At 36.4% G+C, this 18,980-nt stretch overlaps 1 protein-coding gene across 2 annotated transcripts in view; it reads left to right on the forward strand.

Moving 5' to 3' along the window:
• Positions 1 to 17,911, forward strand: part of LOC116741520 (zinc finger protein 33B) — a 61,878-nt gene extending 43,967 nt beyond the window's left edge. For both annotated transcript variants that reach the window (XM_032608220.1, XM_032608219.1), the window contains one exon: positions 13,377 to 17,911. In XM_032608220.1, coding sequence (XP_032464111.1) covers positions 13,377 to 15,463 — 2,087 coding nt within the window. In that variant the 3' untranslated portion in view covers positions 15,464 to 17,911. The remainder of the gene's footprint in view (positions 1 to 13,376) is intronic.
• The last annotated feature ends 1,069 nt before the right edge of the window (positions 17,912 to 18,980 follow it).

An 18,980-nucleotide genomic window follows, 5' to 3' on the forward strand; every position in this document is an offset into this window, starting at 1 on the left:
TAAATTATTTTCTCTTACCAAAATAGAGTTAAATCTAGTTCAATTAAAAATCGGTAACAGAAAGATTTGTAAAATCTCTAAATACAGTGGAACCTTGAATAACATGTGTTTGAACTGCACAGGTCCACTTATACTGGATTCTTTTCACTACATACTACAGTACTCCATGGTCCATTGTTGGTTGAATCCATGGATGTGGAACCCTGGCTATGGAGGGCTGATGGTAAAGTTACCTGTGGATTTTCAACTGTGTGAAGGGTCAGTGCCCCTAACCCCTGCATTGTTCAAGAGTCAACTGCAGTTAGAAACTCAGTAACGCACTTCTACATAACCCATGGTTCAAAGAAGAATTCAAAGGGGAAATTAGAAAGTATATTGAACTTTTAATGAAAATACAACTTGTGGGTGGGAATTCCTTGGTAGCCTAGTGGTTAGGATTCCGGGTTTTCACTGCCATGGCCCAGCTTCAGTCTCTGGTCAGAGAACTGACTGAGATCCTGCAAGCTGCATGGCACAGCCAAAAAAAAAAAGGAAAAAGAATTTGTGGGAAATTTACATATAAGATTTTTTTATATAGGTAACATAAAATTGATATAATATTTCATTGATTTCATTATTTTCCATCCAGATCTTTATTACTACTTTTCTTTTGCTTACTTACGGATTTAATTTGCTCTTTTCAGGTTTTTTAGAGTGGAAGCCGCTAACGTAATTGATTTGGGACCTTTCTTCTTAGGCAATCAAATTAATTTTGTGTGTGTATATCTCAGAAAAATATATATGGAATTCTGTGTATGTGGCATACATGTAGTGTATTTTATATAATTAATATATAATGTAAATTTCATGCATATGGGAATATATATCCAACATACACATGTGAAATTTGTGTTGGATAAGAAGGAAATTCTCAAATCAGTCACTTCAGCTGCTTGTACCTTAAAAATTCAGAAAAAAAAAAAAAAAAAAAAATCCAGAAAAAAAGAACAAATTAAACCCATAGTAAGCAGAAAAAATGAAGTAATAAAAAACAAAGTGGAAAACAATGAATAGAGAACATAGTTGAGAAAATTAGTGAAATCAAAAGCTGGTTCTTTGAGAAGACCAGTAAAATTGATAAACTTCTAGATGAAACATTATTGATATCAAGAATGGGAGTGGTGATATCACTAAAAATTGTACAGATATTATGAGGAAAAATAAGGGAGTATTGGGCCTGTAACTTTATAAATTCAGCAATTTAGATGAAATGGGCAGTTTCCTTCAAATAAATGACTACCAAAGCTTACTCCAAAGGAAATAGATAACGATTCCACAAAGAAGATCCCAGGTCCAGATGGCTTTATTAGTGAATTCTGTCAGACATGAAATAATACCAGTTCTACCTAAATGGCTTCCAGAAAATTCAGGAGGAGGCTATACTGGAAATTCATTCTTTGAGGCCAGCATTGCCCTAATACCAAAACTAGACAAAGACATTGTCAGAAAAGAAGCTACAGACCAGTGTGTATTTTGAACATAAATGCAAAAACTCTAAATAAGATTTTAGCAATTAGAAACCAAAAATATATTAAAAGACTCAACATCATGACCAAGTGGAATCAATCCTAGGAAGGCTTTTTTGACATTTGGAAAGCAGTCAGTGTAATTCTCTGTATAAAGGCCAATTTCATGGGTATGCAGCCTGTTTAGTAACACAGTACTGCACTCTCAGAAGGGGCCCTGTACTTGGTTTAATGCTCTGCAGTTGCCATCTCAAAATTCCTAACAGTTTTGTCTTTGAACTTGTGATTTGTGTGGCAAGTCTCATGGGACAGTGGAGCATTATGTGTGAACAGACAGGATACATTGAATGGCAGTGTGCTCACTAAGCTTTTGGTCTGGCTGCTTGGTGCAGTCTGGTGTCCTGTATTCCTGAGTGGGTGAACAAGACCCACGTCCTCATTGGTGACAGCAGCAGCAGAACCAGGGCAGTAGTGCAATGATTGCAGGCCCAAGAGAGAACCCCCAGCGGGAGTCTAGCTTGCTGCTTCTCCCTGGAGCCTATCCCTTTAGCACGTGCATAAAATATTAACTTTCTGGGCTAAGTACTGGGACTGTACTCTGGTACGCAGGCAGTAATCATAGTCAATAAGGTATTACAAAATAAAAGCATACTCATAGATGGTGCATTAGGGTGTACCAGGTAGTCACTAGAATTCTTCAGAGTGTAGACTCTGGTCTTGAAAACAACTGCTACATTGCAAAGCTGGTGTCACAGGTTTAGAAATAGAAATTAGACTTGATGGAAAAGAATATTATTTTCATATGTAATTTTGGATGAACCAACTAGGAACAAGGAAGTCAGTTTTGAAATTACTTTTTTTTTTTTTTTTTTTTTTTTTTTGCTGTACGCAGGCCTCTCACTGTTGTGGCCTCTCCCGCTGCGGAGCACAGGCTCCGGACGCGCAGGCTCAGCAGCCATGACTCACGGGCCCAGCTGCTCCGTGGCATGCGGGATCTTCCCGGACCGGGGCACAAACCCACGTCCCCTGCATCGGCAGGAGGACCCTCAATCACTGCGCCACCAGGGAAGCCCTGAAATTACTTTTAACTTTTTTTAAATTTATTTTTGGCTGTGTTGGGTCTTCGTTTCTTTGCGAGGGCTTTTCTCTAGTTGCGGCAAGTGGGGGCCACTTCATCGCGGTGCACGGGCCTCTCACTATTGTGGCCTCTCGTTGCGGAGCACAGGCTCCAGATGCGAGGCTCAGTGGTTGTGGCTCATGGGCCTAGTTGCTCCGTGGCATGTGAGATCTTCCCAGACCAGGGCTCGAACCTGTGTCCCCTGCATTGGCAGGCAGATTCTTAACCACTGTGCCACCAGGGAAGCCCTTTTAACTTGTTTTTGAAGATACAGCAATAGACTGCATAAACAGGTGTTTTGAATTATATACAAATCCTGAAGCCATTTTTGGTTTCTTGTACAGATTATAGGAAGTGTCAGAGCAAACATTAAAATGCTATTGTATAAATTTACATTTAAAATTAAAGTCTTGGTCAACCTAGAAGAAATGGACAAAGACTGAACCAAGAAGAAATAGAAAATATGAACAGACCAATTAGCAGTAATGAAATTGAATCAGTAATTTTTTAGAAAAATCATAAAAACCAGAAGTCCAGGACCAGATGCCTTCACAGGTGAATACTACCAAACATTTAGAGAAGAGTTAACACTTACGTTTCTCAAACTATTCCAAAACATTACAGAGAAAGGAATGCTTTCAAATGCATTCTAGGAGATCAGCATCACCCTAATACCAAAACCAGTGATATCGCCCCCCAAAAATTATCACTGATGAATATACATACAAAATTCCTCAACAAAATATTAGCAAACTGAATTCAGCAGTACATTATAAGGATCATACACCATGATCCAGTGGGATTTATCCCAGGAATGCGAGGGTTATTCAGTATCTAAAAATCAACCGGTGTGATACAACACAGTAATAAATTGGAGAATAAAAATAATATGATTATCTTACTAGATGCAGAAAAAGCTTTTGACAAAATTATACATCCATTCACAATAAAACTCTCAACAAAGTGTGTGCAGAGGGATGTGGCCATATATGATAAGCCCACAGCTAACATCATATTCAGCAGTGAAAAGCTAAAAGCATTTCCTCTATGATCAGAAACAAGCCAAGGATGCTCATTCTCACTTTTATTCAGCATAGTATTGATAGTCCTTGCCACAGCAGACAAGAAAGAGAAATAAAAGTATAAATTGGAAAGGAAGAAGTAAAACTATCACTGTTTGCAGGTGACATGGTATTATACATAGAAAGCTCTAAAGACACTGCCAAAAAACTACTAGAGCCCATCAATGAATTTGGTAAAGTTGCCGGATACAAAATTCGATACAAATTTTGCAATAGAAATCTGTTGCATTTCTATACACTAACAACGGACTATGGAAAAGATAAATTAAGAAAAGTCTCATTACAATTGCATCAGAAAGAATAAATACCTAGGAATAAATCTTAACTAAGGAGGTAAAAGACCTGTACTTGGGAAACTAAAAGTCACTGATGAAAGAAATTAAAGATTACACAGATGGAAAGACATACCATGCCCATGGTAGAAATAGTGGTTAAAATGACCGTACTACCCAAGGCAATCTATAGATTCAATGCAATACTTACCAAAATACCAGTGGCATTTGTTACAGAACTAGAACAAATAATTCTAAAATTTGTATAGAAGCACAAAAGACCCCAAATAGCCAAAAGCATCTTGAGGGGAAAAAAAGCTGGAGGTATTATGCTTCCTGATTTCAAACTATACTGCTGAACTACAGTAATCAAAACTGTATAGTACTGGCACAAAAACAGAAACATACATCCATAGAACAGAATAGAGCCCAGAAATGAACCCACATTTATATGGTCAATTAATCTATGACAAAGTAAGCAAGAATATACAATGGGGGAAAGACAGCCTCTTCAATAAACAGTTTTGAAAAAACTGAACAGCTGTATTTGAAAGAATCAAACTTGTCTGTTTCTTGCACCATGCACAAAAATAAATTCAAAGTGGATTAAAGACTTAAATGTAAGAGCTGAAACCATAAAACTTCTAGAAGACAACATAAGCAGTATTCTCTTGGACATCAGTCTTAGTAATATTTTTTTGGATTTGTCTCCTGAGGAAAGGGAAACGAACGGGACTAATCAAACTAAAAAGTTTTGCACAGTGAAAAAAATTGTCAACAAAAAGAAAAGGCCACCTACTGAATGGGAGAAGGTATTTGAAAACCACATATCTGACAAGGGGTTAATATCCAAAATATACGAAGAACTCACACAACTCAACATCAAAAAACAAACAGCCTGATTTAAAAATGGGCAGAGGATTTAAATAGACATTTTCCCAAAGAAGACATGCAGATGGCTTCCAGGCACATGAAAAGATGCTCAACATCATGAATCATTCAGGGAAATGCAACTCAAAACTACAATGAGTTATCACCTCACACCTGTCAGAATGGCTTTTATCAAAAAGACAACAAATAGCAAGTGTTGACAGGATGTGGAGAAAAGGAAATCCTTGTGCACTGTTGGTGGGACTGTAAACTGGTATAGCCACTATGGAAAACAGTATGAAAATTCCTCAGAAATTTAAAAATAGAACTACCACATGATCCAGCAGTTCCACTTCTGGGTATTTATCTGAAGAAATTGAAAACACTAATTTGCAAAGCTATATGTGCCTGTGTTTATTGGATCATTATTTACAATAGCCAAGATATGAAAGCAATCTAAGCATTCATCAATAGATGAGTGGATAAAGATGTAGTACACACACACACACACACACACGAATATTACTCAGCCACTAAGAAATGAAATCTTACCACTTACAACAACATGGATGGACCTAGAGGGTATTATGCCTAGTGAAATAAGTCAGACAAAGATGAAGTCGTATTATTTCACTTATATATGGAATCTAAAAAAACAAAGCAAATGAACAAACAAAACAGAAAGAGAGTTACAGAGAACAGAGAGCAGGTGTTTGCCAGTGGGGAGGGAGGTAGGGAGAGGAAAGAAATAGGTGAGGGAGATTAAGAGGAACAAACTGCCAGTTGCAAAATAAATGAGTCACAGTTATGAAATGTATAGTGCGGTGAAAATAGTCGATAACTATATATATCTTTGTATGGTGACATAATATAACTAGACTTATCTTTGTGATCAGTTTGAAGTTTAATAAAAATATCAAATCACTACGTTGTATAACAGGAACTAGCACATTATAGGTCAATTATATTTCAAAAACAGACAACGTCATAGAAAAAGAGCTGAGATTTGTGGTTACCATAGGTGGGGGTGGGGTGGGGGGTGGATTGGATGAAGACAATCAAAAGATACAAACTTCCAGTTATAAGATAAATAAGTACTAGGGATGTGATGTACAACATGATACATATAATTAACACTGCTGTGTGTTATATATGAAAGTTGTTAAGAGTAAATCCTAAGTATTCTCATCACAGGAAAAAAATTCAAAAATATATAAAATTAAACTCTTACATATACCTATTTTAGAGAGTTAGTTTTAGAAAACTGTTTCTCAAGAATCTTTATCTCTAGATATGTTAAAATCTATGTTTTGAAATAGTGTATCAGAAATTTAGCCCATGTTGTCTGTTTTGCAGTTTGTAAGTTTATATAGTTAGTTCTCTATCACTATATCTATTGAGTCTTATAAGTAATGAAATACTTTGACTAAAGCATAATTTTAATAGCTTTAAGTATAATTTTGTTTATGATATTTTACCAAGTGGCCCCACATTTTCATTTTGCACTGTCCCCCATCAATTATGCAGTTATCATTACCTCGTATTTTAAAACTAAACAAAAGAAAAACCTATATGATCATTTTAGTAGATACAGGAAAAACATTTGACAAAATCCAGCATTCCTGATGAAAGCTCTCAAATGAAGAATAAAATAAAGGGCATCTTATAGAAAACTGACCAATGTTGTGCTTAATATTTGAAAACTGAATAGTTTTCTTTAACAATATCAGGAACGAGACAAATAGTCTATTCACACTCATTAATACAATGTAACCTGGCTAGTGTAATCAGGGAAGAAAAAGAAAAGGCCAGAGTGGAAAAGAAGTAGAACTGTCTTTATTCACAAAAAAATGATTATGTAGAATGGAATCTACAAGAAAAAAAAAAAAAAAGACTAAAACTTTTAAGTGCATGTAGGTTGCAAGATAAAATTCAATATACAAAAATGAGTTTTATTTCTATATACTACCAGCGATTGATTGGAAAATGAAAAATTTTAAAGTATTATTTGCAATAGCGTGAAAAATATTTTTTTGGCTGCTGTATCTGGCAAAGATGTGAAAGACCTCACTGAATATTATAGACCATTGCAGAGAGAAATTGAATACCTAAATAAATGGAGAGAGATACCTTCATGTTCTGTACATGTACACATTTATGTATGATACATGTTCATGTATCCAAGTGCTCAATATAGTTTAACATTTTTCTCATTAAAAAGAACTGTAAAAATAAAGAAAAAAACCCTGTAGATTCAGAACAATCCCAATCTAAGTCCCAGCAGGTTTTCTTACAGTAATTGACTAGCTGATTCTTAACTTCATATAGAAGTGCCAAGGAGCTAGAATAACAAATAACTTCGAAAAATAAAAGCTAAGTTGTAGCAATAACACTGCCTGATTTCAAGACTTACTATAAAGTTATGATAAACAAGACAGTGTGGGGCTTCCCTGGTGGCGCAGTGGTTGAGAGTCCGCCTGCCGATGCAGGGGACACGGGTTCGTGCCCCGGTCCGGGAAGATCCCACATGCCACGGAGCGGCTGGGCCCGTGAGCCATGGCCGCTGAGCCTGCGCGTCCGGAGCCTGTGCTCTGCAACGTGAGAGGCCACAACAGTGAGAGGCCTGCGTACCGCAAAAAAAAAAAAAAAAAGACTGTGTGGTGTTAGCATCAAGAAAGACACATAGAGGAATCGATCAGAATATGGAGCCCAGAAATAAATCCATTCATATATATTATGTCAGAACTTATCAAATTATATAGTTTAAACATATTCAGTTGATTCATCAGCTGTGCCTCACTGAAGCTATTTTGAGATTGCTGTGAAAGTTTCTAAATGGTTGCTCTCAGTTTATTTATGTCATCACATCTTGTTATATACATATATTGGCTGGCAGCAATATGCAAACCCCACTTTTGAGTAGCACTGCTTTAGGGACACTTTTCCAAATATTCACCAGGGATGTATAGAAGAATGTCTCTATATTGTTCATAATAACAGAAAAACTAGGATCAACAAGACTATCCATCAAATAGGGGTATCAGTATGTAAATTACAGTACATTCTTACAGTGGTCTTGTATATATATCTGTGTACAACAGTGTGGATGAACTTTGGAAACTTAGAGTGAAAAAAATAAGTCAAAGAAATATAGCATAATATTTCAATAAATTTCAGAATGTATGTGGAAATTTTTTAAATAAAACAATTCTGATGAAATCCAGTTTCATGATAGCAATACCTATGTTTTTGGAGGATTTTTCAGTGAAAGGAAGGTATTTATATAGCTGAAAACCACATAGGTATTTTCAGAGATACTGCTCTTCTTGAATGGACTGTATAATGGATGATACATTATCAGGGTACAATTTCCTTGAGTGTGACCATGCATTTATTCTTAGGAGATAGAATGCTGACGTATTTGGAGTAATGGGTCATGATGTTAGTATTTAACTAAAATAGTTAATGGTTAAGAAGGGTTTATATAGAGAAAGATAAAGCATATGTGGCAAAAGTTTAACAATTTGTGAATCTGGGTGAAAGGTTTAGAGGTGCTTATTCTACTGCTTAGGCAAACTTGCTATTTTCTGCTTCTTATGTGGAAGTTTTTCTGTTTATATTTTCTGTCTCTACCAGGGTAAATTTTGATTAAGTTGTATTTTCCTAGGAAGTTATTTACTTTTTCTCTTTCAAATGGGTTTGTGTCAAGTTGTACAAAAAGAGTCTTTTAAGATTTCTTCATACCCTGTTTCAGTGATTGTTTCTTCCTTATCATTTCTTGTTTTGTATGTTGAGATTTCTCCCCCTTGTTTTGTTGATTAGGTTAGGCAGTGATTTGCCTATGTGAATTTTTTCAAAGAACCAGGCTTTTGACTTAATGTGTTCTTTTTTTCTGTTTGTTTCATTAACTTCTAATCTAAGAAAACTGTGCAGAAATGAAAGACCTGATTCACATATTCAAAGAGACCACCAGAAATCTGGGGAAACATACCTTAAATAGTCCTAAGACATACCTTAATAAAACTGCTAGACCTTAAAGATGAGATTTTTTTTTTTAATTTATTATTTATCTGTTTTTACCATTATTATTTCGTTCATACTTTCTACTTTCTTTTACACTACTATTGTCTTTTTCTAGTTTTTTTGAGTCAAGAATTGTTTTCATTCTTTCTTTTTTCATTGGTAGAAATATCTAATGCTGTGAAATTCCTTCTGACCAGTACATGTATCCCATACATCCTCATAAGTAATATTTTCATTAATTTTTCGTTTTAGAACTTCTTCAGCTTTGGTTTGTGTTTCCCCTCTCACCAAAGAGCAGTTTACTACAGAGTTGTTTTTCAGGTCCAGATGAAAGGTCATTCTTCCCCATTAATTTCTGTTTTTACTGTATTATTACCCATGCATGTTATCTATATCAGTTTTTGTGAATGTTTCATGTACACTTGAGATGTAAGTATATTTTCTGTTATAAGTTTTGATATTATAAAATTAGATACGAATTTGTAATATGTGTATAATTATTATATTTAAGTTTTCTATACCCCTCACTCTTTGCTTTAATCCATCTTTAAATACTTTTCGTATTAGCGTTTTTCTGTTTTTCCTTGCTTCTCTGACTTCTGCTTCATAAAGTTGTTTGGTCTGTGTAGGCACTCATAACTGTTATTTCTGCACTCAAAGTTAGAGATTTTAGCATTGTAAAGTGTTTCTTTGTCCTTCCTGATATCAAGATTGCACCTCTGCTTCCTTCTTGTTTCCCTTTGTTTGGAATGATACTGTCCATCCCCTTGTTGTTAGCCTTTTTGTGTCATTTTCCCTAAGGGCGTTTTCCCTATACAGTATAGATTTCGGTTTTGTCTGTGACTCACTTTGAAAATCGTTTTGGTTTTATTGGTGAGTTAAGCTCATTCGTATTTATTGGTATGACTCGTATGTTTGGTCTCAGTTTTGTCTTGTTACATTTAATGAGTCTATCACATTTACTGAATTTTTCTATCTGGTCTTTTTCCTTTGTTCTTTTTGGAGGGGAGGCAATTAGGAAATCCTGAATTTTCGTTCTACTTTTATACTGATATAATGGCATTAGTTACCCATTTCCTTACTTAACCCTCTATTTGATTTTTCAGGTTTTGTTGACATCCTTTAGACTCTATTTTTCTTGTGGCTATTTCTGAGCTTATTCTTATTTCCTGTTTTTTTCTCTCCTGTTTCCTATAGTTTTTAAATTACATTATTTCTGTTTCACCAGGACATGTAACATTTATGTGTTATTATTCTGTCCTTGTTTTCATCCTTACTTTAGTTGTAGAGCTACAGTTAAATGTATTCATTGTTCAGTTTTTCTGCCAGTGTCTCCTGTCAGATCTCAGTTGCTTGAAGTTTGTTCTCTTCTAGAAGGTTTCATGATTACAGTTATTACCTAACTTTGTGAATATCTAAACTGGTTTGCCTTTTTCCATAGCTTCTTACTTAAAGGATTATAAATAAAGGATAAAACCGCTTGACTCCCACTTCCTTTTCTTGAAAGTGGTGCTCCACTGAGCTTTGTTTTGTTTATTGCCAAACCTACATTTATGTGTTTGTTGAGACTTAGTCTTTTTGTCCAAAGGATTTTTCTTCATTTTAGTAATTTTACTAAGGTATGTCTTAGGACTCTTGCAGCTCAGTTTTTCCAGGTTCATGGTGGTCATTTTGAATATGTGGATTAGGTCTTTTATCTCTGGACAATTTTCTCAGATTATGGTTTTTAATTTTAGATTTATTCCATTTTCTATTTTTTCCTCTTTATATTTTTAAATTTTATTTTATTTTTGGCTGCGCTGGGTCTTTGTTGCCATGCACGGGCTTTCTCTAGTCGTGGCGAGCGGGGGCGACTTTTTTTTTTTTTTTTTGCGGTACGCAGGTCTCTCACTGTTGTGCCCTCTCCCGCTGCGGAGCACAGGCTCCAGACGCACAGGCTCAGCGGCCATGGCTCATGGGCCCAGCCACTCCACGGCATGTGGGATCCTCCCAGACTGGGGCACGAACCCGTGTCCCCTGCATCGGCAGGCAGACCCTCAACCACTGCACCACAGGGAAGCCTCAGGGGGTTACTCTTCATTGCAGTGCATGGGCTTCTCATTGCGGTGGCTTCTTTTGTTGTGGCGTGTGAGCTTCAGTAGTTGTGGCGCACGGGCTCTAGGGCATACGGGCTTCAGTAGTTGTGGCACATGGGCTCAGTAGTTGTGGCTCACGGGCTCTAGAGTGCAGATTCAGTAGTTGTGGCGCACGGGCTTAGTTGCTCCGTGGCATGTGGGGTCTTCCCAGACCAGAGATCAAACCCATGTCCCCTGCATTGGCAGGCAGATTCTTAACTACTGCGCCACCAGGGAAGTCCCTATTTTTTGTCTTTAGAGACTACAGTCACACGTACATACAGTTTTAATTTTTTTTATTATATTTTCACAGACTACATTTTTTTCTGGATGGTGAAATTATAGGTGTTTATTTTTTCCATTTGCTTTTCTGTATTTTCATTTTTAAGTATAGATGATTTACGATGTGTTAATTTTTGCTGTACAGCAAAGTGATTCAGTTATACATATATGAACATTTTTAAAAATATTCTTTTCCATTATGGTTTATCACAGGATATTGAATATAGTTTCCTGAGCTATACAGTAGGACCTTGTTGTCATCCACAGTATGTATAATAGATTGCACCTTCTAACAACAAACTCCCACTTCATCCCTCCCCCAACCCCCCTCCCCATTGGCAACCACAAGTTTGTTCTCTGAGTCCATTTCTGTTTCATAGATAAGTTCATTTGTGTTACATTTTATATTCCACATATAAGTGATGTCATATGGTATTTGTCTTTCTCTTTTTGACTTACTTCACTTAGTCTGATACTCTCTAGTTCCATCCATATTGCTGCAAATGGCATTATTTTATTCTTTTTTATGGCTGAGTAGTATTCCATTGTATATATGTACTACATATTTATACATTTCTGTGTTGATGGACATTTAGGTTGTTTCCATGTCTTGGCTATTGTGAATAGTGCTGCTATGAACATAGGGGTGCATGTATCTTTTTGAATTATAGTTTTGTCTGGATATATGTCCAGGAGTGGGATTGCTGGATCATGTGGTAACTTTATTTTTTGGCTTTTTTTGGCTTTTTGAGGAACCTTCATACTGTTCTCCATAGTGGCTGCACCAACTTACAGTCCCACTAACAGTTAGACTACCTTTTTTTATCCAGAATTTACTTGCTTATTCAGTTTTCTTCTTTTTTTAGTTTTTTCTTGTTGTGTTTTTGCTGCTTTTATGCCTTTTTTTTTTTCCATTGCTATTTATTAAAATTTCAGTCAAGTCTGTTTTCTTTTTGGGCTGTTAGTCTGCTTGGGCTGCTATAACAAAATACCACAGACTGAGTAGCTTACAAAACATATTTATTTTCTCACATTCTAGAGACTAGATGTTCAAGATGAAGGTGCCAACAGGGTTGGTTTCTGGTGAGGCCTCTCTCCTCAGCTTGCAGACAGCACCTTTTCACTGTGTCCTCACGTGGCCTTTTCTCTGTGTACATATGGAGAGCAAGTGAGCTCTGGTGTCCCTTCCTCTTCTAATAAGTATCCCATCCCCATCGGCTTAGTGCTCCACCCTTATGACTTCATTTAACCTTCATTACCTCCTTAAAGGCTCTGTCTCCAAGCACATCCACATTGGGGATTAGGGCTTCAACATAGGAATTTGGGAGGGGGACACAATTCAGTCTGTATCTGATTCTTTGTAATTTAAGTCCTAAAGTCACTTTGCCTTTTTTACAGTTTTGACCAGCCCTTGCTTGTCTCCTTAGTCCCACATACTACAAGTCCCTTCATTCGGGTTTCCCAGTAGTCTGAGCTCTATCAGAACTGTGACATCATCTCAGTATTTTCCCACTCACAGTGGAACTTTTTCTTGCTGGGAGTAATTTTTATTTGTGGTTAATCACCTCTAAGTTTTCTGTCTCTTGTTTTACATGTGTTTACCACAGTCTCCAGCTGACTCTTTTCGTAGATATGGGCTGTATCTCAGTTTCTTCTGTATTTGAATATTTATTTCCTTACTTAGTGGTGATATGAAGTTAGTAGTATTCTGTATCTCCTAGCTGTGCCAAAGTCATGGATTGTTGTTGGTAATTTTATTTGTTCTCCTTATATTGATCTTTTTAGTTTTTTGGAGGATTCATGGAGAGATTCAAATTTAAAGAGTTTCTGTTATTCCTCAGATGTTGGAAACCAAATGTATGTGTTCTAATAACAGTTTCCTCTCCCTTTTTCCACTATACTGGCCTTTTTCTTTCTTGCATTTGTATTTTCACCTGAAACCCTAGAAATAGAAAAAATACATACTTGCAGTTATTTTCATCCCTGGAGAATAGACAAGAAAGCAAAGTCAGCTACAAACAACGTAGAGCATTTGTATATAGTATATAGGTCTCGTTCCATAAGAAATGTGTTAATGGTCATGTTATGAGATTAATTTTTCTTGTTTATAGAAGTCTGGAAGACTGAGCACATGAAAGAAAAGAGCCAAGAAAACCAGCCTAAACATGTGTGGGAAGTTGTATTCATCAATAACAAAATGCTGACTAAAGAACAAGGTAATGTAATAGGAAAACCACTTAACTTGGACACAGATTCTTTTCCTTCCAGAAAAATACTCTGTGGGTGTGACTCATGTGGAATGAACTTCAACTATGTTTCAGAATTCGTTATCAATAAGAAAAACTATTTAGGAAAAAAGACTGATGAATTTAATGCCTGTGGAAAATTGCTACTCAATATTAAACATGAGAAAACTCACACTAGAGAAAAAAGTGAATTTTTTAAAAATGGGAAAACGGTCAGTCATAATGAGGATCCTGTTCAGCTTGAGAAGATTCAAACTTTAGAGCAAAATTTTGAATATAGCATATATCGAGAAACCTTCCTTGACAAGGCAGTATTGTATACACACAAAAGAGAGATCACTGAAGGGAATGACTGTGAATATGATGAATATGGGAGAAGGTTCTGTGATAACTCATCCTTCTTGTTCCATCAGATAACTCCCCCAAAGGAAAATGACTATGAACTTAGTAATTGTGGGAAATCCTTATGTGTGAAGTCCACCCTTTTGAAACATCATGGGGCACATTTGAAATACTATGAATGTGATGAAAGTGGGAATAATTTCAGGAGGAAGTTGTATCTCTCACAGCTTCAGAAAACTCATACAGGAGAGAAACACTTTGAATGTAATGAATGTGGGAAAGCTTTTTGGGAGAAGTCACACCTCACTCGACATCAGAGGATACACACGGGAGAGAAACGCTTTCAATGTAATGAATGTGGAAAAACTTTCTGGGAGAAGTCAAACCTCACTAAACATCAAAGATCACACACAGGGGAGAAACCCTATGAATGCAGTGAATGTGGGAAAGCCTTCAGCCACAAGTCAGCCCTCACATTACACCAGAGAACACATACGGGGGAGAAACCCTATCAGTGTAATGCATGTGGGAAAACTTTTTACCAGAAGTCAGACCTCACTAAACATCAGAGAACACACACAGGACTGAAACCCTATGAATGTTATGAATGTGGGAAATCCTTCTGTATGAATTCACACCTTACAGTACATCAGAGAACTCATACAGGTGAGAAACCCTTTGAGTGTCCTGAGTGTGGGAAATCTTTCTGTCAGAAGTCACATCTTACACAACATCAGAGAACACACTTAGGAGATAAACCCTATGAATGCAGTGCATGTGGGAAAACTTTCTACCACAAGTCAGTACTCACCAGGCATCAGATAATTCATACAGGGTTGAAACCTTATGAATGTTACGAATGTGGGAAAACCTTCTGCTTGAAGTCTGACCTTACGGTACATCAGAGAACTCACACAGGGGAGAAACCCTTTGCATGCCCTGAATGTGGGAAATTTTTCAGCCATAAGTCAACCCTCTCTCAACACTATAGAACCCATACAGGGGAGAAACCCTATGAATGTCATGAATGTGGAAAAATCTTCTATAATAAATCATACCTAACTAAACATAACAGAACACATACAGGGGAGAAACCCTATGAGTGCGGTGAATGTGGGAAAACCTTCTGCCAGAAATCACAGCTCACTCAGCACCAGAGAATTCACATAGGGGAGAAACCCTATGAATGTAGTGAATGTGGAAAGGCTTTCTGCCATAAGTCAGCTCTAATCGTACATCAGAGAACGCATACAGAAGAAAAACCCTATAAATGTAATGAATGTGGAAAATCTTTTTGTGTGAAATCAGGACTGACTTTGCATCAGAGAAAACACACAGGGGAAAAGCCTTATGAATGTAATGAATGTGGGAAATCCTTCAGTCACAAATCATCCCTCACGGTGCATAACAGGGCTCACACAGGGGAGAAATCTTGTCAATGTAATGAATGTGGGAAAGTTTTTTACCGTAAATCGGACCTTGCTAAACATCAGAGATCACACACAGGGGAGAAGCCCTATGAATGTAACACATGTGGGAAAACGTTCTCTCAGAAGTCAAACCTCATTGTACATCAGAGAACACACATAGGAGAAAAATCTTATGATTGAAGCGAATATTAGAAATGTTGAGCATTTCAGACAGTTCACACCATGGAGAAAGCTCTGTTGACATTCTGAATGTTCAGTAACCTTCATCCACAAATTGGCCTTATTTTACTCTAAAGTAATGACATGGGACATATCTCTAGACTGCAACAAGTATAGGGCAGTCTTGTTAAGAGGTAACATTCCATTGAACGTCACATAACTAATACTGGCATAAAACCTCACAGATATTTTGATTTTGTAAAAATATAAACTAGGTTATGTCATAATTTATGTTGGGGAGAAGTCTGTCCATTTGAGACATATGGCTTGAAGATTTTCTTTAGAGGTAATCAAACATTAGAATTTAGAAGTTGTGTTTTGGTTTTGATGTCATAGTTATTTTTAGGGAACATTGTAATTTGTAGATGTATATTGTGCAATGTAAAGCTTTAAAGACTAAAAAAAAAAGGAAGAGTAAAATAGACTCATAAGAAGTTGCAGTAATAATACATAAAATTCTCATGTGCTCTTTACGAAGCTTCCTCTAATAGTAATGTTACATAACCATAGCAAGTGCAAGGAATTGATGGTACTCTACTACTAAGTCAGATATGGACCTTATTCATATTTCACCAGGTAGTCTGTGTGTTTATGTGTGTATTTCTATGAAATTTTATGGCTTATATATTTGAGTTAACCTTCACAGGTTGCAAAATCAAAAAGGAATCTGGAATCTGTATTACAATAAGATTATAAAGGAATCAGGATTTCACAATAAGAAGTTTCCTTGTATTAATAATCACAGCTTTTCTGCCACACTGATTTTGGCAACCATTTGAATATGAAGCTTTTTAAAAGCAGAGATAAATTGAGTAATTAGGGCAACAGCATTAAACACCTGTGAAGTATCCCTTAAGTTCACAGGGCTTAGGTATGTACGTTATATAAACTATATGTTTCCTACACAACACAGAACTTAATGAAATTGTGAATAGAAAATAGATACTCCTAGTTTAGCAGTTGTTAACAACATTAGGCACATCTCCCATGTGTATAGGGCCTGGAGCAACAGTTCAATAAAAGGAAGCCCACAAAGCTAATGTCTAACATCTTAAAACTTATATATCAAAATAACAGAATGTTCAATAAAATGTATTCTATGCATGGCGATATCTAGGCCCTACTCCCATTGCCCCTTTTCTCTTTTCACCCATGGTTCATCGCAAACCATGATGTGCCTTGAGTATACATATGTAAATACTCTAGCCTTCAGCCTAAATTTATCCAAACCCTGTGTAAGCAACTGCTTTCCAAGACAGGGTCCAGGAAAGAAGCCTCAGACTAGATGACACTCAGGGCTGTAAATTAGACTGTAAATTCAAGGGTCTGATGTACCCAGAGATCTGGGCCCTTAATGACTGCTGATTCTGTGAGAAGGAGGATTGAGCCTGGAGCAGGGCCAGAGTAGAACTAGAGTGGTGCTTTTATTGACGGGGCAAAGGTGATATACTAAATTACATGATCAGATTATGTAAATAATTAGGTTAAGCTAATAATCTAAAATTACATAACCAAATGATCTTAGATTGCACACAGAGTCTAAACTTCCATTTTAGGAAACTAGACAAAGAAGAGCAAATTAAGTCCAAGGAATAAAAAACAAAAGAATAATGAGAATTAGGGCAGATATCAGAGAAATTGAAAACAGGAAACCAATAGAGAAAATCAGTAAAACCAAAAGCTGGTTCTTTGAGAAGATCAATAAAATTGATAAATCTCTAGCCAGTTTAACTAAGAAAAACAGAAGACACAAGTTGCTAATACCAGGAATGAAAGAGAGCCGTAACTACTCATCCCATGAGCATGAAAAGGATTATAAAGAAATGTTATGGACAACTCTGAGCCCACAAATTTGATAACCTAGATGAAATGGGCCAATTCCTTGAAAGACACAATCTGCCAAAACTCACAGAAGGATAAATTGGAATAGGCATATATCTATTCAAGAAATTGAATCAATTGTTAATCTTCCAAATCAGAAAGTATTAGGCCCAGATATTTTCACTGGTGAATTCTACCAAATTAAGGAAGAGATGGTATCAGTTCTCTACAACATCTAACAGAATGTAAAAGCAGAGAGAATACTTCTTACTCATTGTATGAGGCCAGTATTACCCTAATTATAAAACCAGGCAAAGACATAACAAGAAAGGAAAACTACAGACTAATATCTCATGAACATAGATATAGAAGTTTTCAACAAAATATCTGCAAATTGAATCCAACAATGTATAAAAAGAATTACATGCCGTGATCAAGTGGGATTCATCCAGGTATGCAAGACTGGTTCAACATTTAATAATCAATTAATGTAACCCATCATGTCAACAGACTAAAGAAGAAATATTATATGATCATATCAATAGGTGCAGAAAAACATTTCAGAAAATCCTAACACCCATTCGTGATAAATAAGAAACTCTCAGTAAGCTAGGAATACTAACTTACTATAAATAAATACTAAGGATTTTCCTTAACTTGGTAATAAACATCTATAAAAATCCTACAGCTAGCATCATACTTAACGGTGAGAAACTAGTTGCTTTCCCAGTAAGAAAAGGAACAATGCAAGGAGGTCCCCTCTCACTACACCTTTCCAGCATCCTTCAGGAAGTCCTAGCTAATGCAGTAAGACAAGTAAGGGAAATAAAAGGTACAGATTTGGAAGGAAGAGATAAAACTATCTACGTTCACAGATAACATGATTGTCTATGTAGAAAATTCCAGAGAAACAACAACAAAACCTTCTGACACTAGTAAGCAATTACAGCAAGGTTACAGGATATAATGCTCAAGCAGGTGATAAAAAGAAATGAGCTATCAAGTAACAGACACACAGAAGAACCTTAGATGCGTATTGCTAAATGAAAGAAGTCAATCTGGAAAGGTTTTATACTGTATGATTCCAACTGTAATGCATTCTCATAAAGGCAAAACTGTGGAGACAGCAAGAAGATCATGGGTCCGGGGTGAAGGTGGGAGGAATGAATACATGGATTACAGAGAATTTTTAGGATGGTGAAACTATCCTGTAGGATACTGTAATGGTGGATACATGTCATTGATTTGTCAAAACCTACAAAATGTAAAACACAAAGGGTCAATCCTAATGTAAACTATGGATTTCAGTTGTAAAACTATATCAGTATTGGCTCATCAGTTGTAAAAATGTACCACACTAATGCAAGATATTAATAATACGGAACACTGTGGAGGGAGGTGGAGGTGAAGGGGTATATAGGAATTCTGTGCCTTCTCATTTTTTCTGTAACCCTAAAACTACTCGAAAAAATGGAGTGTATTAAATAAATAAACAACCCTGCCTCATATAACAGTATAGATTAATCTGTGAGGATGCTTTCTTACATATTTACAAAATTGAAAACTCACATCACTCAGTACCAATTTTCCTATGTGGGGTTGGGCTGGGGAGGGGAATGCATTCTCAGAAATCATGTATTGACAACCACTGAAGCGT

This window comes from Phocoena sinus, chromosome 16 (genome assembly GCF_008692025.1).
Source record: "Phocoena sinus isolate mPhoSin1 chromosome 16, mPhoSin1.pri, whole genome shotgun sequence".
Lineage (NCBI taxonomy): Eukaryota > Metazoa > Chordata > Mammalia > Artiodactyla > Phocoenidae > Phocoena > Phocoena sinus.